Source organism: Liolophura sinensis, chromosome 12 (genome assembly GCF_032854445.1).
Source record: "Liolophura sinensis isolate JHLJ2023 chromosome 12, CUHK_Ljap_v2, whole genome shotgun sequence".
NCBI classification, from domain to species: domain Eukaryota; kingdom Metazoa; phylum Mollusca; class Polyplacophora; order Chitonida; family Chitonidae; genus Liolophura; species Liolophura sinensis.
Genome location: NC_088306.1, coordinates 18,091,454 through 18,113,216, shown reverse-complemented (window position 1 = coordinate 18,113,216; position 21,763 = coordinate 18,091,454). Strand labels below are relative to the sequence as shown.

General features: G+C 36.8%; 1 protein-coding gene across 1 annotated transcript; it reads right to left on the bottom strand.

Annotated features, from left to right (window-relative positions):
- Positions 1 to 3,187: 3,187 nt before the first annotated feature.
- On the bottom strand, positions 3,188 to 21,582 carry LOC135479019 (eukaryotic translation initiation factor 2A-like). The gene is made up of 17 exons (XM_064758721.1): positions 21,548 to 21,582; positions 19,291 to 19,360; positions 15,387 to 15,461; positions 14,687 to 14,805; positions 14,247 to 14,346; positions 12,684 to 12,766; positions 11,379 to 11,479; positions 11,154 to 11,271; positions 10,719 to 10,829; positions 10,490 to 10,561; positions 9,718 to 9,819; positions 8,714 to 8,888; positions 7,209 to 7,369; positions 5,426 to 5,595; positions 4,992 to 5,114; positions 4,366 to 4,431; positions 3,188 to 3,281 (listed from the first exon to the last, which is right to left on the bottom strand). The coding sequence occupies exons 1-17, from the start codon at positions 21,576 to 21,578 to the stop codon at positions 3,216 to 3,218; spliced, it is 1,743 nt and encodes a 580-aa protein (XP_064614791.1). The 5' UTR covers positions 21,579 to 21,582; the 3' UTR covers positions 3,188 to 3,215.
- Positions 21,583 to 21,763: the final 181 nt, after the last annotated feature.

Sequence of the window (21,763 nt, the reverse complement as noted above, 5' to 3'; positions counted from 1 at the left end):
AGCTTTAGAGTTTTAATTGTAAATAAGTTCAGGCCAGTTGTACAGGTGTAAATAGTTGTACATTAATACTTCTGTATATATTGTTCATATCATCCACATCTATGTATGAAGCTGTCCATTTCCCACTATTTCAATGCCGTAAATGACAATTGTATGATATCTAATATTTCAGTTAGGTATGTTTTTACCTGAATATTTGCTGCTCGTGTAGCACGTCTCGTTTGGGCTAGAGATAAAGGGTCAAGAACGTTAACCTTTCAGCCATGGCCCCACTCTCAGAATACCTTAAGGATGTGCTTATATCTTAGTTGCATGAACACTCAAATTTGTAACTACACTGTACCATTGCAATACCTGTTAAGAACTTATGTTAATCTGGAAATTACGATCAGTCTACATGTGGCTTATGATAGTTGGGTCCAAATCATCTGTTCCTTACAATTTTACTGGATTTTCAGGTAAATAATTTTTTTTCCTCATTCTCACCCCCACTTCCCCTGGAGGATATTGCTAACCTGTAAAATCATGGAGTTATGCAATGATTACAAATCATCAGGTTCATTTAATACAGATAAATTTATGTGACCAGATTTTACAGGGGAGATAACTTTAGACACAGTTTGTTTTCTGTATCCCATATTTTCACAATTCTGGTAAAATAAAACTAGATCGTCATGTGCGGAACATATTTATACGTTATGCAGCATGTGAAAGATTAGGTTTAAGAGGTCAAAAGCTTACTGGTAACAGTAAATCCAATAAAATTTTGTTTAACTGTTACTCTTCTGATCTTGTTTTTTTCATCACAGTTCTGCTTAGTGGCATTGTCTTCAGTTCGTTCATATCTTTGTAACATTTACAATCTATTGGGTGTGTGTACTAGGATATGAATGTAGGCCTTCAGGGAAAACCCTTTGTCTGCATTTTTAAACCAAAAGGAAAGTCGTGGTCGCGTTCAATCCCAGGATGTGAATTTGTAGATTTCTTGAGAGCCTTGATAAAAATATGCAGTAGATCGTGGCCATTTTCACATGTATTTGTTCGTTTGAAGACTGATTGTCGACATCCAACATGGTGTGAATATCAGTGTTTCTTTAAGTCACGTAGAGCCGGGAGCCTCTCACCAATGCAGTCACCGTGAGTTCAAGTCCAGCTCATGCTGGCTTCCTCTCTGGGCGTAAGGGGGAAAGTCTGCCAGCAACCTACGGATGGTCGTGGGTTTCCCATGGGCTCTGCCTGGTTTCCTTCCATCATAATGCTGGCTGCCGTCGTATAAGTGAAATATTCTTGAGTACGGCGTAAAACACCAATCAAATAAATAAAGTCACATGTGGTAAAGTTTGTCAGTAACTTGTGCAAAACTGGACGCTTTACCCAGAGAACTGCAGTTTTCCACCATTATAAATTAAAACAAGGATGCTTTACCCAGAGAACTGTAGTTTTCCACCATTATAAATTAAAACAAGGGTTTTCAGTTAAAAATTACATTAAAACTTGCATCCTGAACTCCTGTATACCATAAGCAATTTTAAGTTCCACATAAACTTCAACCATTTAACTATGTCAAAAGTTAAAATTTCCCACAAACAGAAACAGGTACCAGAAAGAAAAGTAAACACACATGTTTAAAATGATGTATTTTTTTTTAAATATGAAAGGATCCACAAAACTGATACATACGTGTAGCTGATCTTTCCAAACCAAACATTGATTCTTTCAGAAGACGGGAGACAAAAAATTCCAATGCTGGCAGGAGATTACTTACCGATGTGATTTGCAGACAGATTTTGCCAAAATCGTGTGGTCATATTCCCTCAAATGACGTTTTTGATGGCTATAAATCTTTCCTTCACCAAAGACCCAGTAATCAAATTCTGTTTTAATACGATATATATATGAAAGGAAGGCCGTACTAAATTTCTTCCTCGGGGGGCTCGTCACCGCTGCCACCTTACTTAATGGCAGTCAGGTGACGGGATTTGACATTGACAACAAGTTCTTTTTTAATAAACACGAGCAATTGAAATATTAAGGTGTCAGTAAACAAATGTTTTTGGTTTGTATGGATAAGTGGTGTATCATAGATAGTGGTTTTAAGCTTCGAATAGCGGAATTAATTTTTGCATTTTGCCAAGATGGCACATGTGATATCTTTCCATTTACACTGCTTATTCAATTAAATTTTATTACCCATTCAGTAACTGATGCCTGTGGTTATCTCCATCTGCTTTGATCGCTTTTGGTTTTTCTACAGAGAAATTATGGCTTATTAAGGCCATCATGTTTGATGTCTTCAATATGCCAATTACAGCTTTGGGTTCATGTGTACCTAGCTCCCTCAAAGGTCACATTAAATTCCAAAAACAGAAAAGAAGAGTAAATAACACAAAACTTTAACAGAGCTTTTACCTATTTCTTTATAAAGAGACACAGTGATCAAATTTTGATCTTTCACCCAAGATCTACTATTCCACCCCGAGCCAATCAGCATTACTTCTGGAAAATAATCTTCAAGGTAGTTAATGACATTCTGCCAGGACATATGGTCAGAATTCACCACTCCCATGGATGCTTTATGATCTTGAATATTTCAGGTTACAAGTCCTTGGGTAAATCCTGCTATGACATTATGAAACGTCCTTGGACACCCCTGCCATAATCCGGAGGAATTCTCTTGTAATTTGGTTGTCCTTGGGCACTTTTGACTTAATTTGGTGAAATATACTTGGAAATTCTGCCATAATTCCATGAAACATTTTACATTTCTGAAGACCCCTGATAATCCAGTGAAACGTTCTTGGGCAATCCTACCATAATACCGTGAAATGTCCTTGGACAATCCTGCCATAATATGTTCAAATGTCTGAGTAGTTCCAGGATAATTAGGTGAAAATGTCCTTGGGCAATGCTGAGTACATGAGTAATCAGAACAAAAGTCCTATAAATGAGAAGACCACCAAGAATGGCATCTTTAGCACTAGAAACATATGATGTTTTAGACATATAATAGCACTGGTTGAAATATCCATCGAACAAGACCTCCCTCAACATAAATCCTTCTCATGCCTATCTTTATGTTACATCATGTTTAGGACCCATTTTCCTGCAAGAAGCTCACATGATCTTTCATCAAAAGTTTGAAACAAAAACAACATCAGAAAATGAGCCTAGGGTTTTAACCAATCAGCTTTTCTGCTCGGATCTTCTCTCAACTGCTAGGAATTTATGGTCAGGTCTTGTAGCTCCTTCATCAACGCATCTTCTGTCTTCAGTTTGTCCAGCTGTAAAATACAACAAATCAGATTTATTTAGATCTATTTACATTATATTTGATTGTTTTTTTAAAGCTGTACACAATCACTTTTCACTATTATTAGAATAGTCAAATTTATGGCAGGAGGAACCTTGGATCCCTAAGTATACCACCTACCTTCACCAGATTCCTGACAAACCTCCTGTCTTAGAGCCTCACCTAGCACAGCAAAAAGCTGTTTTTGAGCCTTGTTTTTTAGCATTGGTCTGAGGCCAACTGGTTAGGGTGAGGATATTACTAAATCTAAATGATACATCACAAACTATTACAGATAACAATCTTCAATATTTGACCGAAGGTCTGCTTGCAACCTGCGAATGGTTGTGGGTTTCCCCCAGGCTCTGCCCGGTTTCCTCCCACCATAATGCTGGCCGCTGTCATGTAAGTGAAATATTCTTGAGTACGGCGTAAAAACATCAATCAAATAAATCAAATAAATAAATATTTGATTGCAAGTCTTACCAAGCTACATCTAAATATTTATTGATTTTTTTGATTGGTGTTTTACACCATACTCAAAAATAGTTCTCTTGTACGATGGCAACCAGCATTACAGTGGGAGCAAATCAAAATATTTATTTATTTTTTTTTTTTTTTTTTTTTTTTGATTGGTGTTTTACGCCGTGCTCAAGAATATTTCACTTATACGACGGCGGCCAGCATTATGGTGGGTGGAAACCGGGCAGAGCCCGGCGGAAACCCACGACCATCCGCAGGTTGCTGGCAGACCTTCCCACGTACGGCCGGAGAGGAAGCCAGCATGAGCTGGTCTTGAACTCACAGCGACCGCATTGGTGAGAGGCTTCTGGGTCACTACGCTGCGCTAGCGCGCTAACCGACTGAGCCACGGAGGCCCCCCAAAATATTTATGAAAAACGGCCAAATGCAATTACAGTCAATTATAAGAACATATTTTGAAACTGACATCATCCACCTTAGTCTGGATATGAAATGGCTAGCTGTCTCAATTAAAACACTTTAGACCACTTGGTCAGTGAGATCACATAAACCTGAGCTGAAGATAATCCTGTAAAATAAACATAAAAACTAACCTGATTTTTCTCCAGTGTTTTTCCTTCCCTTTGCTGCTCCTTTAACTTTTCAATTTGTTGTAATTTCTGAAGGGAAAAAAAAAACAATTTTAAACCAGATTATTTACTTTTCACAGCATTTTTAATACATCACAAAGAGACTGCTCATTATGCAAAAAAATTGCAAGGAAGTTTAACACCTTCCTTAATAACTCTTCACTTATACGACAGCAATCAGCTTTATGGGAAACCACAATGCCTGGACCAGCCTACCGACCTATGCCTGGTACCTGACAAACCTCCAGATTTTAAGCCGCAGCTGAAACAGCAAGAGCTGGATTTGAACTTGTGACCTTACTGAACAAGCGCCTGTCAAAGTGAGCCTCCACATTTTCCGCATCATGGCTAACAACTTCATGATAATCTTTCAAACGCTGACTTCTTTATCCATAGTCCTCTTAGAAATGATATAGAATATCAGATATATTAGTTTTCACTTCGGTATCGGTACATACAAGCTGTTACACATAGCATCTTCACTATGAAACCAAAAACATTTTCTCAAACTGTTACCTAGAGTCAAATAAAGCCTTTGATTGGTTCCGCCGAAAAAACACACGCTTCACAAGTTCGTTATTAAACCTCACCTTTACAAGGTTTTTAATTTTCTTATCAATCTCTGGGTTGCCTGTGGATGGTATGACAAATCCTGCCCCCTGGGAGGAGCCTTGAGATGTGGGCGGAACTTCTGCCCTTTCTGCACCTGCCTCCTGAGAAAATATGTTAAAAATATGTTATAATAGATTCCTTACCCAATCGCACAAGTTGTATCTCTGAACACAAAGACATTTCAATGTTCGGTAATATTAATGCTACGGTAAAATTACGGTAGCTTGCCTGGAGTATTGCAAAACTTTCCAAATTGTGTGCTAGAAGTGAGCTACAAGCTTGCTACCATTACCCTTGGCCTGCTTGATGCAGTAAATTATAAGCCAAGGCTTTTCTCATATCTTAACAGAAAACTCTCAGACCACACATCTCCTCCACCATTGTAAGTAATCAGTTATTGCCCTTGACATACCTCTTCCTGCTTGGCCTTTCTAGCCTCTCTCTTCTTCTTGTTTTTTAGTGCTGCCTTGGACATGTTTTCTGGATTCTGTGCCGGCTTAGCGTTAGACGCAGGCTCGTATGTGTGGAGAGGTTGACTAGGTCTACCTTTAGACATCGGGGCACGATAAGCTTCTGTCTTTGCTATCAACCAAGAAACACAGTTCTATGAAATAACTAATGTATACATTTAATACCTAGTAAAGTTTGGGCTTTCTCTAAACTCTAGTCTGCTTTCAACATTACTTCACACTAACCACAGTCATGTAACATTGGGACATGTTTCAGGTGCTACCCCACAGCAATGCCATGCTGACGATACCAAGCATAAAACTCTACCCTGTCACAAAATTGTTATTTTTTTGCATAAAACTCTACCCTGTCACAAAATTGGGTATATGGATACTGGATCAGCCAGTAATTAGCCTATCAATTTCTGCTGAATGCAACTATAATCAGGGCTATAATTATAATCTCCTGCTATGGGCTGCACACTAATTCTTCTTGTCAAACACTGGATACTCCGAATTATCATGACAGAATATGTTACATCTTAAGTACAACCCCTGATCAGGACTCAACATTGATTCTCTCACATAGGACTGCACCTTTAATTCCATACTTATTAATTTCTGGAGTGTCTTGATTGCTATAAGAAAAATATTTGCCCCTCACAGCCATGTTCTGTCACTTCTCCTCAACAGTGGAAACATCAAATGGCGAAAGGATAATCATTTTCTCAAGGAGGAAAAATTGCACATACATTTTCTTGCATTAAAACTTTGTGTGCATAAAATACAGCGATGATCAGAATTGCAGAATTGCACATAACACAAGCAAGATGTGCACATAACAAAAGCAAGATGTGTATGTAACAAGCAAGATGTACACATAACACAAGCAAGATGTGTATGTAACAAGCAAGATGTGCACATAACACAAGCAAGATGTGCGCATGACACAAGCAAGATGTGCGCATGGCGCAAGCAAGATGTGAGCATAACACAAGCAAGATGTGTATATAACACAAGCAAGATGTGTGCATAACACAAGCAAGATGTGCAAGCAACACAAGCAAGATGTGCACATAACACAAACAAGATGTGCACATAACACAAGCAAGATGTGTATGTAACAAGCAAAATGTGCACATAACACAAGCAAGATGTGCGCATGACACAAGCAAGATGTGCGCATGGCGCAAGCAAGATGTGAGCATAACACAAGCAAGATGTGTATATAACACAAGCAAGATGTGTGCGTAACACAAGCAAGATGTGCGCGTAACACAAGCAAGATGTGCACACAACACAAGCAAGATGTGCACATAACACAAGCAAGATGTGCACATAACACAAGCAAGATGTGGCATAACACAAGCAAGATGTGCACATAACACAAGCAAGATGTGCACATAACACAAGCAAGATGTGCCCATAACACAAGCATGATGTGGGCATAACACAAGCATGATGTGCACATAACACAAGCATGATGTGCACATAACACAAGCAAGATATATCAAATATACATTTCAAGTCTGAGAAGGCTATGGGATCAGCATTTGTCTGCTTTATGTCTCGTACACTGTTGCAAATTAAAATGGTTTCAGCTCACTTATTCAAAACAGGAAACAATGGAATGACCCTTTATCTTTAAAATTAGAACAATTTAACTGGCCTAAAATACAACATTCAACGAGACATCATGGATTTAGGTTTTTCACATACTGTGTACAGGTACACAAAAAAACTAACCTTCTGTAGGCACAAGAGAGCTATCGATGGGTTTGTATTTGGTTGGCTGTTGTTTGAAGACTCCACCTGGGACTGGCTGCCACATAACCTGCCACAGTGCCTGATCTGATGGAACCTTCTCATGGTGTAGTAGACAACCTGTGTAGTGCCAGATCTTGTATCTGTGGAAGGGTTATACAGATCATGAGCTATGAGATAACAGACAGCTTGTGTAGTACCGGATCTTGTATCTGTGGAGGGGTTATACAGATCATGAGCTATGAGATAACAGAGAGCTTGTGCAGTACCGGATCTTGTATCTGTCAAGGGGTTATAAAGATCATCAGTTACAAGTGTTGAATCTTGTGTCTGTGGAGAGGTTACAAAGATTATCAGTTACAAGTGTCAAATCTTGTGCCTTTGGAGGGGTTATAGAGATCATCAGTTACAAGTATCAAATCTAGTGTCTGTGGAGGGGTCATAAAGATCATCAGTTACAAGTGTCAAATCTTGGGTCTGTGGAGGGGTCATAAAGATCATCAGTTACAAGTGTAGAATCTTGTGCCTGTGGAGGAGTTATAAAGTTCATCAGTTACAAGTGTCAAATCTACTGTCTGTGGAGGGGTCATAAAAATCATCAGTTACAAGTGTCAAATCTTGTGTCTGTGGAGGGGTCATAAAGACCATCAGTTAAAAGTGTCGAATCTTGTGCCTGTGGAGAGGTTATAAAGATCATCAGTTACAAGTGTCGAATCTTGTGCCTGTGGAGGGGTTATAAAGATCATCAGTTACATGTGTCAAATCTTGTGTCTGTGGGGGGGGGGGGGTTATAAAGATCATCAGTTACAAGTGTCGAATCTTGCGCCTGTGGAGGGGTTATAAAGATCATCAGTTACAAGTGTCAAATCTTGTGTCTGTGGAGGGGTCATAAAGATCATCAGTTACAAGTGTCGAATCTTGTGCCTGTGGCGAGGATATAAAGATCATCAGTTACAAGTGTCAAATCTTGTGCCTGTGAAAATCATCCGTTATAAGTGTTGAATCTTCTGCCTGTGGAGAGGTTATAAAGATTATGTCACAAGTGTCAAATCTTGTTCCTGTTGAGGAGTTATAAAGATCATCAGTTACAAGTGTCGAATCTTGTGCCTGTGGAGAGTATATAAAGATCATCAGTTACAAGTGTCAAATCTTGTGCCTGTGGAGAGTATATAAAGATCATCAGTTACAAGTGTCAAATCTTGTGCCTGTGGAGAGTATATAAAGATCATCAGTTACAAGTGTCAAATCTTGTGCCTGTGGAGAGTATATAAAGATCATCAGTTACAAGTGTCAAATCTTGTGCCTGTGGAGAGTATATAAAGATCATCAGTTAAAAGTGTTGAATCTTGTGCCTGTGGAGGAGTTATAAACATCATCAGTTAAAACACAATGTCAATGAGCTTTTTATTCTCGTGATTTTTTTTTTTAATCTTGTTTGTTCTAGTATATAACATTTTATTTGATTGTCACTTCAAATATCAGCTTACCCATTTCCTACCCGTAACCTTGGAGCCAAGGTTGCTGTGACAACATGCTCTCCGTCGGGGCACCAGGAGAAGAACGTGGTATCTTCTGCTCGCATTTGACAAATCAGACGGTGTTTCTTAGCATCCCAGAATTCCATGTTCCCACGCAGGTTTCCGAATCCACAGAGACACAGAAGTAGACATGTTAAGGGGAAACATAACATTCACTGATTTTTGTATTGCTCAGTTTATAAGTCTCTGGGCTGACCATTTTCAACTACATACAAGGACCAGATTCACTAATGGGCATTTTAACAAAGATTTATTTATTTATTTATCTGATTAGAGTTTTACACCATACATCTGCTCAAGAATATTTTACTTATACGACAACAACTAGACAATCCAGGGGGGAAGCCCACACCAATGCGCAGGCTGCTGGAAGACCTTCCCATGTATGACCATTTTAACAAACACTAAAGTTTATACAAACATTTTTGAAGTACATGTACCGCTTTTTGAATGAAAACAAAAAGGCCCTAATTTTTTGGAAAAGTGATAAAATAGCCTCAACCTTGATCTGTAAGTGAAAGATCAAAGACGTAGTTTTGTCCAAAATGGAATGAAATCTTCAACCTGATCAGTAACCTGTTAAGCAGTTTAAATTCAAAATGTTGAAGTGTTTTGCTATAACTCCAGAAAACTGTTGAATCTGGACAAAAATGGCTGTAATTTTGTCTACAATGCTCCAAATGGGCCTGAAGGAAAGCCCGACTCTCTGTAAATCCTCGTGAAGAAGCCATGTTCCAACTTTCCATCCAATACTATGAACTGTTTTGAAAAAAATGTCCTGAACACTATTTTGTGATGACTTGAAGGACAGGCGGGGTGTTCCCATGAGAAATAGTCTCAAACTAATAACAGAATTAAGCACTGATACATGTGACAGTCATTTCTAACAGATTGTCCCATGAATGAGACGGACACAAAGTCATATTATGATTAAACTTAATGTCAAAGGATATTATTGCCAAAGCAGTTGTAATATATCTCATTGCGGGGGCCTGTGCCGAAATCAAATAAAGGTTCACACTTGCTGTTGTAAATGGTGGCCTTGGCGGGCATGTCTGACACGAGTCAAGGAACTGGACTCAACTTGAAAATATCAACTCTCTTTTCTTTCATGTTAATACAGCAACATCTTTTTTTCTCGCAGAGTTTTTCTGCAACACTTACAAACTAACAGATGAAGTAAGCATAGGGTAAATTTGTTTTCACAACAGCACAAAATACTCACAAAGTCAATCTCACAAAATTAGTTTAAATTTAAAATATGATTTTTAGAGCTTATTTATCTGCCCTCGTAATCAAAATTTTCCAACCTCATCAATCTTATCTTCAAACAGTGAGTCTAAGTTTCAACTTTAAATCCCAAAATCAACACATTGTGACATGGTTTAAATTTTGACAAACCAGTAAAGCCTAAAATGAATCTATAAAATCAGCCCTTGATAACTAAACTCAGTTATGTACAGTTATAATCATGGTAAGCAATTCCTTCATCTATTTGCCTCTCACCCTTATTCCAAATAATTAGTTATTTATTTATCTGATTAGTGTTTTCTGACGTACTCAAGAATATTTCACTATTACAACAGCTGACAACATTATGATGGGCGGAAACCGAGCAAAGCCCTGGGAAACCCATGTCCATCTGCAGGTTGCTGCAAGACCTTCCCACATACGCCGGAAAAAAATAATTAAAGTACCAAAACTGCAAAGTTTGTCAGAGGATACATCCATACACAACTGTGAACTCGTTATTCGACTCCGGGCTCCACTGGATGCTGTATACTGGGCCGTTTTTACCTACATGGGGAAGACAAAAACTTCAAAGTTATCTCCCCTTGAAAATGTGTGTTCATTTAATGCTTGAGGGTAAGGTGACACCAATTTTATTTTGCTTTATGGGCCTGCAAACACTAAACTATCACAAAATGGACTAAAAATAAAACTGATTTCTTACCCAAATGAACCATGCTAGTTTCACCATTTGTGCTGAGGTAGTGAAGTTTTTGATCTCCATAATAGGAAGAGTCTGAGCTCTCGGTTGATGTCAGCAGTAAGAACGAGGTGCCTAAAACATAACAAAGAGGATAAAAAGACAAAGTGGAAATATTAACTAAATCATTTTTTAAAAAAAAAGATTAATAAACTGATCAAATAAAAACTTTGTACATTCAGTTTAATAGCAACCCAAAATTGGTCCATACAGCACACCTTAGACTTCAACCATTTGGCTGAATTTAATGCATTTAACAGAGAAATAAAGATGGTTCTAAAGATAGTTTTCAGTGGGATTTCTCCCAGTTCTTATGAAATTTTTTGTTTACTTTCATTTGAATTAGAACTTGAGCCAAACTATTATAAATCATTACAGCAGGGCACACTGAAAATATACCTTTTGGGTTCCAGTGGAAATTGATTCTGTCCGCATTAAAGAAGCTCTTGTTAGCTAGGGCAATTTCAGGGCCTCCAAAGTTTGGGTACTGATAAACACGCATAAACGATGGTTGACCCTGAGAAGAGAAAAATGGCAGAGGTAAGCATAATTTCTAAAAGGAAAATAAAAACAAAAAAAAAAAAAACAACAAATGTAACATAACACCACATTTACAGGACGTACCTTAGATCCTGGGACATATGCAGCTACGTAATATTTCTCTGTACACGGGGATATACTGAACTCTGTCACTTTCTGCACATGGAGCTTTTGAGTGATTTTATCTACAGGAGAAAAGAGGATGCTGGAATAAAGTACATTCAACAAGTAGTCTTCAAAACAAATACGCTAATTTGACAACCATGTACTACCTTTCATTCACATTCCAAAACAGATACTAAACTTCACATCCTGTACAGTCGTACTTTTTCTCAAATACGAAATATTCTTATTTTAGCTGTTTTGTGAAAACAAATTTTTGCCACGTGCAACATATGTGTCAAAGAATAGAGCAATACCATGTAAAGATATAAAGAAGTTTTCATGATGTTACAAGAGTTAAAAGTGATATGGTTAACATTAAAATGATATGGTTAGCATTAAAATGATATGGTTACAGTTTAAAACGATATGGTCAGCATTAAAATATGGTTAGAGTTAAAAAACGATATGGTTAGCATTAAAATATGGTTAGAGTTAAAAACGATATGGTTAGCTTTAAAAATGATATGGTTAGCATTTAAAATGATACGGCTAGTTTTAAAAATGATATGGTTAGCTTTAAATTATGGTTAGAGTTAAAATGATAAGGTTGGCATTAAAAATGATATGGTTAGAGTTAAAAATGATATGGTTAGCATTAAAATATGGTTAGAGTTAAATATGATATGGTTAGCATTAAAATGATATGGTTAGCTTCAAAAATGATATGGTTAGCATTAAAATATGGTTAGAGTTAAAAATGATATGGTTAGCATTAAAAACGATATGGTTAGTGCTCAAAATGATATGGTTAGCATTAAAATATGGTTAGAGTTAATAATAATATGGTTATCAACAAAATGATATGGTTAGCTTTAAAAATGATATGGTTAGCATTAAAATATGGTTAGAGTTAAAAATGACATGGCTCGCATTAAAAATGATATGGTTAATGTTAAAATGATATGGTTAGCGCTTAAATGATAGGGTTAGCATTAAAATGATATGGTTAACATTAAATATGATATGGTTAGCATTAAAATGATATGGTTAGTGCTAAAATTATATGGTTAACGTTAAAAATTATATCGTTAGCGTCACAAATGACATCGTTTGCAAAATGGTCCATTATTTCTACCACAGAATTCGAATATTTAAACACATCTTATTCTACTGATGACACAAGGGATGGTGTTTTTAGTTTTCACTTTTATCTCTAATGATGACAACCATTTTTCTGTTTTTGTCATTTCCTTCATAAAACATTAATACACAATTGGCCTTTACCCAGGTTGTTGTTTTCATTAAACTGTAATTCATTATTTACACTCCTTCCCATGATCCCTTCATCCTGGCTCCATTGGGGTGCCCTGGTTGAAAAAAGAACAGCAGCACAAACCATTAAATATGAGTCATAAACACAGCTTTGAACCTGTGGAGCATGATTCTCTATGTTTAGAATACACAGGAATGTCTGATGTTAGCAAGAGCCGTCCGCCAGTAAGATTTCTAATTTACACGCACTACCTGCTAACTAGGAATATACTGTAAATGCCTTTTTATTCGCGGGTATAAACTTTCGCGGATTTGATAAGAAGAAACATTCATGGGAATCAACTTTCACGGATCTTCACAGAATTTTTGATAAACGAAAATTCAAACTTCAATACAGAAACGTCAAGTAACAACTCAAGCATTCAAGTAACAATGTTATCATTTAAACTTGTTTGTACCTGTAAGATGTGACAAAAATTCTATACAATACATTAACTTGATCAGACAAAGGAAGTTAATCCTCCTAAGCTTTTAATCTCTTGAAGACTGTTAATCTTTATAAGATGAAGCCCTTACCTGCTGTGTGAGCAAATATTTTTGTCTCTCACTCTAGGCAACGACGAAGGATTAAATATGATATAATAAATCCCACTGTTTAATTCTCATGCATAAGCAGTGTGAGTGAAATTTTGAGTGAACTGTGACTGATTTCAGTAAATTTCTCAGAAATCATCATTATGAAAAGGAAGTTTTAAATGCGAAAACCCCCGAGCGATGTATCAGGCATGTTGGAAAGGTGATCTGACTGGAAGGCAAGTACAGTCGATACAAAAACAGCCTCTCTCATCGTATGTATATCGTATCACATACACAGGCCCAGTGCAAATTATCAATTTGTAAGTCTCTAACCTCAGCAATAAATCAACAATAACATCGCATTGTGGTGATACTTAGACAGAGCTAAGCCTCCTCAGAAGAAAGTGAGATTAACTGATCATCAATCAAGCTGGATTTGTGAAAGCCGGAATACATTCTAATTAGGTATTTCCACTTAACGTGCTTGAAAAAATTATTGGAACTGAAGTGCTTGTTTACGAATTTATAACTGTAACGCATGCTACATCAATAATTTACATACATGGGTTTTATATTCGATGACACTTATTTTCGCGGAAATGTGTTTGCCGCGAAATCCGCAAATGTTAACACCACGCGAATAAAAAGGCCTTTACATTATCAGATCTTTGTAAATTTGTACTCTAAAAAACGAACGATTGCAGCTTTATGACACTACAGCAGTGTTTCAGTCAAATCTTTTGATGAACATGAACTTTCTATTACACGTACCTCTCAATGTACATAAATTTCAACCATTTATGAAGATATTGCATATAAAAAAATCAGCATAATGAAACTTAAAAAAATTCAGAGTTCATTCAACAAAGAAAACAGATTTTGTCAACAATTGTTGTTGTTGTTCTGAACGACAACTAGCATTATAAACATTGTTACTACTCAAAAAAAAAAAAAAACTTTCATTGTCACACATTGTAAAATAGCAATCTTGTTCATTACCAGCCTGCCTGTTTTTTCTGGAAGAGACTTTTCTCCAGGGCTCCTGTCTCCATGTTGTAGAAATGAAGGTTTGGAATCCCTGATTGGGCCTCTCGATTTACTAAGCAAAAAAAAAAAAAAAGAGTGAAAACAATATGTTGTATTCTTCACTTTGCTTTGCACAAATGGTGTGATCATTTCTCTGAAAAATTTGACCGTAGGGGTTTTCTAACGTAACTTAACATTTTCGGGGGAAAACTTTGATGGCCATGTTTATAGTCATAGTTTCAAAGAATATCTCTGGCTGATTTAGAGTGGAGGAAATCTGGAAGAGATCAGGGGGAAAAACTATTGCACACCACAAGCTACATTTGTACCTGACAGAGAACAGGTGATTTTATTGCTGAACCATGCATGTAATACAATAGGCTATACATATTGCTACACTGTAAGAAATATACCTCTGTAGGGTTCCCATGCCGCAAGATAGGTTCCTTTTGGGGAGAACTGGAGACATGCTAATCTGGGATGTTCTTTCTCATACAACAGCTGACAAGATGGAAACTTCACTATCTTTAAACTGAAACATAGTGAAAAACAAGAAAGAAGTCAGTATAAGCGTCAAGTCCGACATTCATATACCATTCGTAGTCCGTAAAGGGCGTTGCAAGTCGATAATCGCAAGATCCATTTCCAAAACAACGTTTAACACTAACTCCCAAAGACAAATGTATGTAAGAAAGTATACAAATAAGAAATAAAGCCGGTAACACACAAGAGAGAAGTGGTCATCAGTTTTCAATGATAACTGTTGTTTGGAGTGAGTGAGTGCTTGGGGTTTAACGTCGTACTCAACAATTTTTCAGTCATATGACGACGACTGTTGTTTGGATAACAGATCATTAACATTTGCCACTTTTATTTGAAAATAGGAGAGATTCATTTCAAAACAATGTACTGAGATCTTCTTAATATTAAGTGGAAAAACACAACTAAAGAATCTCTCTGACCAGTAGTCTCTACAGCATTTGCACATTCTGACAATTTCCAATACTGACCAATCAGAACCACAAACAATTTCTACATCATCTGGTTGAGGATAATCCTTCTGAAGTTGATGAAAGAAAAAATGTCTCAAAAGTTGAATTATATTTACATTACCTCTGTTCTGTAGTCCATGCTAGCAGAGTGCCATCTTCACTGAATGTCAGGCCTTTACATGTCGGAGTGCTCTCCCTTTTAAACAGAAAATGGGAAAATGAAAATCATAAACAAATTCGTTAACAAATGCAGTTAGTGATTATTGACAAATTTAAAGACTTTAATTCCCAGTAGAGTTTGAAGCACTACAAATTGAAACTTACAGATTATTATCAAAGACCTGGTTTCCTTCCACCATAATGCTTGCAGGAGTCGTATAAGTGAAATATTCCTGAGTACCCCAATTCCTCAACAATTTCTCATATAAAAGATGAATTTTTAGTGCAATTTATCCATGTTTTTAATTTAATTTTGGAGACAAAACTATATTGGTTGGATTGGCTAGTTTCAGGGACAAATTTATGCATAATAAAAAATAGAAAAAAAAAGAAATCTGGGTATATCAATGATCTGAACTTGGAAACATTGCATTTTTTATAAAGAAATAATGGCAAGACAAAGATTATAATATCAAAGTGGAGATTTTCTACAAGCACAAACAAATCTTTCAGTGCACTAGGGTATATATGTACCCCATATTTCTGACCCTACAACCCCATAAGGACACACAGCTGATTACTGCCACCAAGGCCCTCGAGAACAGTGACAATCAGGCAGAGAATTCACAATGATTCCCTGCCTGCCAAAAGCTGAGCACAAAACATACACTGTGCAAATGTGGTGGAGATTCTGACCTACCCTGGAATTCACCAATCAGAACTGCAAATGATCTCTACCTTGGTGTACAATTCATTAAAAGAAGAGGCCTTTCAGAAACAAAAACTGTCATCCCATGACATCCTTACTGAAAATATGCTTTAAATGGATGGGATAAGAAGAGATACAAAATATGTATATAAAATGATTTTTTTTTTTAGGAAATGAACTTTTTTTTTGCAAAACCGTGCTTGTTTTCATGCAACGTTCCTTTTCATGCTTCCTTTAAAATTTCTACACTAAGTGGTCTAAGTGTGTATGTATGTGTGTGTGTGGGGGGGGGGGAGACACAAAACATTAAAAAGACAGCCACAAAAGAAACCCCAAAACAACCCCCATTCATATGCATACAGGCTTAAGTTTGAAACTACATTTAAATTATCCAAATTTTCAATGGTATTTCTTCTCAAACCATGGTCATTTTTTCCTATTTTCTATCACTTCAAGGAAATATGTTCATGATATCTTATATGACTGTGTCTGTGCCTAAACACCTGTTCACTTTTTAGACATTATCATGAATTCAGCATCGATAGTGGGTAATTCACTGCCATTTTGAGCTTACCTTAATTCATCAACCTTTTCACATATAAAAAAAGCAACTTTGATTTTGGAAACTACATTGGTTGGATTAGCCACTGTCAGGGCTTCACAAAAAGTATAATGGTATCAGTCTACTCCCAATATTGCCCTCACAATATACTGGAATAAACACTTTGCAAATATGCAAAAAGATTGAAGAATTACAGTAAATGTCCTAACCTCTGGGACACCATGTAGTACATGTATGTGTTATCTAAATTTCCTCTCCATCTTCATAAAATACTTCATGTTTCACAGCATAATGCTAATTTATTCCATGACATGTGTTCCAGTTTAATCATGCTTCGATGAGCTGTAAACTGAGTTAATGAAATCTTGTGTTATCAGTAATATTAGCGTTTAATATTCAAATTCAAAGCATAAAACCAATGAAATCCAGTACAAAACTGTTTGCAGTTTTACTTAACTTTTAACAGATCTCAAAACGTTTTGATAAAAAAAATTCTTCAAAGAAAAATAACCGATGTTCTAGAATATTCGACGAAGCAATAAAATGAATAAAACATGTAAACATGACATCACTGACATAAATTAAAGTCAAGGCCAGCTATGGTTAAAGGCCCAACAAAACTTGTAACAATGAATTGTAGATTTAACAGTAACTTTTCCATTTTCCACCACACGTACTGCATACATACCATATATTACGATAAAAAAGACTTCCTTATGATTTGCAATAAAAAAAATATATCACGAAAACTTTGCTTGCATTACTACAAGGAAGAGGAAAGCTGATAAGAAATGAATTATTATTACTGTAGACAAATGAAAATATCAGTCTGACCCTCTGGTTTGCCATAACCCAACAAGCGTGTGAGAAATTTAACAGACCCAGGGCAATGTAGTCAATGCTTACCTATTTATTTTATCTATTTATTTGATTGGTGTTTTATATTTTAAGAATATTTTACATATAAGACGGCGGCCAGCATTGTGGTGGAAGGAAACTGGGCAAAGCCCGGGGAAAACCCACGACCATCCGCAGGTTGAAGACAGACCTTGCGACATAGAGTGGAAGCCAGCTTGACCTGGACTTGAACCACCTTGCTAACCTTGGTGCTAACCACCTTTGCCTTGGAGCAACCCCACCCCCCCCACCAATTGCTTATTTCTGACATCCCTCACACCTTTTACTTTGTTAGTACACAGGGTTTATACACATTAAACATTTAAAGGATTACCTGGATTTCTCCAGGCCCAAAAATTCACATTTTCCAGGCCACTTCAAATAAATATTCAATTTATTCAAAGCTTAAAAAATGCATGAAACATCTGGTTTTCATGTCTTTACACAAGATGTGTCATAACATACATAGGTAAAAAAAATTCTTCATAGCTTTCTTTTTGGGAAGTAAAAATGGCTTTAAACTACAGTTTAATTAGCTAATTTTCTTAATTTCCATTAAAACCATAATTTGTTTCCTGCATTGCTCAAAGCAACGCAAAATGGCCTTATTAGTTGATTTTTCACATATACACATTACTGAGTAGTATGTCAAGCAAGAAATTTCTGCCAGAGAATGTCTACATGCTTTCTGTGGCAGTCTGGCTACTTCTGTGGACTGTATTCATCAACCCTCAGTTCATGTTCCAAGCTAGTACTCAATTTTCAGAGGGGCCCTTCATGGCCTTACCGTAATGCTGGTTTCTAAGTTTGATTAATAATCTTATCAGTGAAATATTCTTGAGTATGGTGTAAAACACCAATCAAACAAATGAACAAAATAAATCAATTTCAAGGCTTTACAAGGCCCAACAACAAAACCAGTGATTTTAAAACCTGGAAAAGTTATTTTCAGTTTCAATGTTTCCAAGAACCCTGTTTATAACTGCAAGATCAAAGGGGTGGGGGGAGATATTACAGATATACAAATGAGGGGAAAAATGAAAACAAGAAAAACGTATCACCTATGCTGCATAAACACTCTAGAAACATCTGTTCATATTCACATAAAATTTATCCCTCAGCTGTCAGAGATTAAATCTAGGTCAGTAGTTCACAGAAAAATAGGGTTAACTGAATCATACAGATGTCAACAACCTAAACTGAGCCACATCTAAAAAAATTTCCAGTCACATCGACAACAACAGCATATTTATATGTGTTTTATGACAACAGACTGTGCTAAGTCTTTACAAATATGCCCCCCCCCCCCCACCGACCACACTCACATACATACAAATGCGCAAGCATTTGCAAATGAGGTAGAATAAACTAACAGCTGCAATGTGGATTGCAGAATGATAAGATATTTATATTAAATTCAATACAGATGAAAACTCAACTTCATTTGTATGTATTGGACTCAACCTTTACAATGGCATTCAATGAATCAATGAGAGTAAGATTTTTAACCTGTCCTTTCTTCCTTCAGATCATAAATCTTCTCATCTGATTTTTGGGGGGGTGGGGGTGGGTGGTGGGGGTCGGGGGTGGGGGGTCAAAGGTTAAGGGTGGTTTCACATGCACTTCCAGAATCTAGGCACTCCTGGAAGAACAGCTACTTTATAATCTGATTACAAAATCATGTCATATTACAGTTACCTTGGAAACTCTTTAACTTCCTGAAAGTCTGCGTATCCATTAGCCAACCATAATCCTTGAGATCCTCGAACTGAAAATCCCAAAAAGAACCAAATCTAAGAACTAAACACATTTCTGCAGAGTCTGTCAAATGGTTAAAACAGAGTAAGTCAATATGGACAGGGTTTTATTAGTTACTTCAGAAAAATAAGTTTTTCTCAACTGTGTCCATTTGCAGCTTGTAACGAAAAGTAACGAAAATAAAGATGTTTATATTCAGCCTTTAACTACTAATCTAACAGAAAAACTCAATCCAGGACTCTACAGCTATGGGAAAAGGCAATTAAAACATCTCATACAATTCAAACATGAAATTCCGCATTTTTCAAGTGGCATATTTTGCTTGATTCTGACTGATTCATCCACTGTGTTTGGCCACTTTTAAGAGTATTTTGTGAATCTTGATTAATTTGTTATCAGAAAAACTTGAGTGTATCAAATATATCACTTTGTGGCTTTCACATGTGTGTGTGTGAAATGTATTTTTGCACACCAATCTTTAGGTGAAATACAGTACATTTTGTTTGCTGTTTGTCTAAAGAGTCAATCATTGGGAGTTCGAATTTTTGCTTGTTTGTGAGCGAAAACTGTGATTTTAAGCCACATGAACTTTGTGATGAGATGAAGTATTTTCATCTAAGTTGTGTTTAAATTGTTGGCAAGATTACAATGACTTGACTTCTTTATATAGTCTTTATATAGAATGATTTGAGCTCCTCCTGACTTAAAATAGCAGTCAAACCAGCGAGCAGCGTGCTGGCTTTGAATCTGGGACTCTGTGATCTGCCTGCAGTAGTAAGTGAGTGAGTGCTTGGAGTTTAATGTCACACTTAACCATTTTTCAGTCATATGACCTTGAAGGAATCCTTAGAATGCATGTGATGTGCTTCCTTGTTGCACGACGGATTTCCACCACTTTTTTATCTAGTGCTTCTTCATTGAGACGCCTTACCGAAGGCAAGCAAGCTGCCCGCCCTAGCATTTGTACTGATACGGGACAACTATAGTTGCACTGTCCCCTTCATGCAGAACCTCTGTCTGCGGTAAGACGATGGTTTAACTGATTGAGCAGCCTATACAGTCTGGCAATGAAAGGACTCTTTTATTTTAGGCGCTATTTATTTAAAAAAAAAGAAAAGAAATAATTAGTTATTTTGGAAGAGGGGTAAAACCGAGCTAAACGACAACATCCACAAATTAACTTATTATCTAGAAATCTAATGAGGCCATGGCATACACCATGATAATGAAACTTGAAAGGCCATGTTGCATCAATCGTACCCTATGGTCATATAGTTAAGTGCCAAAACAGGGTTCGAGTGGCATCAACTGTAACAGCTGCGCTCTCAGGTTATAGAAATAATTTGTGCCTGATTGCTCAAAAATGACATCTTTGGGCACGTTTGATTTTCCCAATGTGTGCAATTTTCTGAATACTTGAACTAGGATATCTTGGCTACGCAACATCACATTTTTACACTTTATAAGGGATACACTACTGATGGAAACATGCATTTTGTTTTTTCCTCTTTTCGTTGTTGTATAATCAAATGCCATACTCAAGAATTTTCAACTTACAGCGGCTTTATTTTTGGGGTTAAAGAAAAGTGCACTGTGTGGGGTAAACCAACAACCGTTGACACGTTGCTAATAAACTTTTCCATGTGTGGCTTACAGAAATGCACGCCAAATTGGTGGAAGACAAGTTTTTTTCAGTGAATGCTACTCTAAGCAAACTTTCACACAAGTGCTGTCAATAGTTTATGGTCAAGGCCCCTCAGACACTAATAGGTTTTGATCCCTCTTTGATTCCCTATTCGAGCCCGGGATTTAAGTTAAATCACACCGCGTGAACATGACCAGAACTTCACGTTAGTGCACGTATAAAATGTCATGGAATACTCAGCCTTACATTTTAGAATAGGTTCGACCAACAAATGTTTTGAAATCAAACTTTGTGGTGTGGGAGGCAAAAGTTAGCGGCTTCAGAGCACTCCTGCTATCTCGAACTAGTCGAAGTCCAAATGACAACATCAAATTCAAAATGATCATGTGTGCAAATGCAAGTTTACATTCCACAAAGTTGCATTGACATTAAGCAGGATAGAATATTTGCTTTATTTTCTCAAACTTGGTTATTCGTTTCCCCTTAAATACTCCATATTAACCCTAATGTATCATATTTTAACAAAGACATTCATCGACATTTTGGACTCACGCGCTAGTTTTGGCACCGTGGAGGCTGCCATCTTGGAAATGACACTCTCGTGATATCCCGTTCAGTTGACACGTCACACGCGATTTAAATTTGACCGATTTCTCAACGTGTTTGCTACGTATACCTACGCGTCTCAAAAATCAAACATTAAAAAAAGGTGCATGTTGCGGAAAAGGGATTTAAGGAAGTTGTTCATGTAATAGTTGTCTGATTTTG

Coding starts and splice junctions, on each gene's coding strand:
- LOC135479019 (XM_064758721.1), bottom strand. CDS start 21,578: ATGGCAGCCTCCACGGTGCCAAAACTAGCGC. Junction 14,806..15,386: donor GCATGGACTACAGAACAGAG/GTAATGTAAATA, acceptor ACTATGTTTCAG/TTTAAAGATAGTGAAGTTTC. Junction 4,432..4,991: donor AAATTAAAAACCTTGTAAAG/GTGAGGTTTAAT, acceptor TTTTCCCTTCAG/AAATTACAACAAATTGAAAA.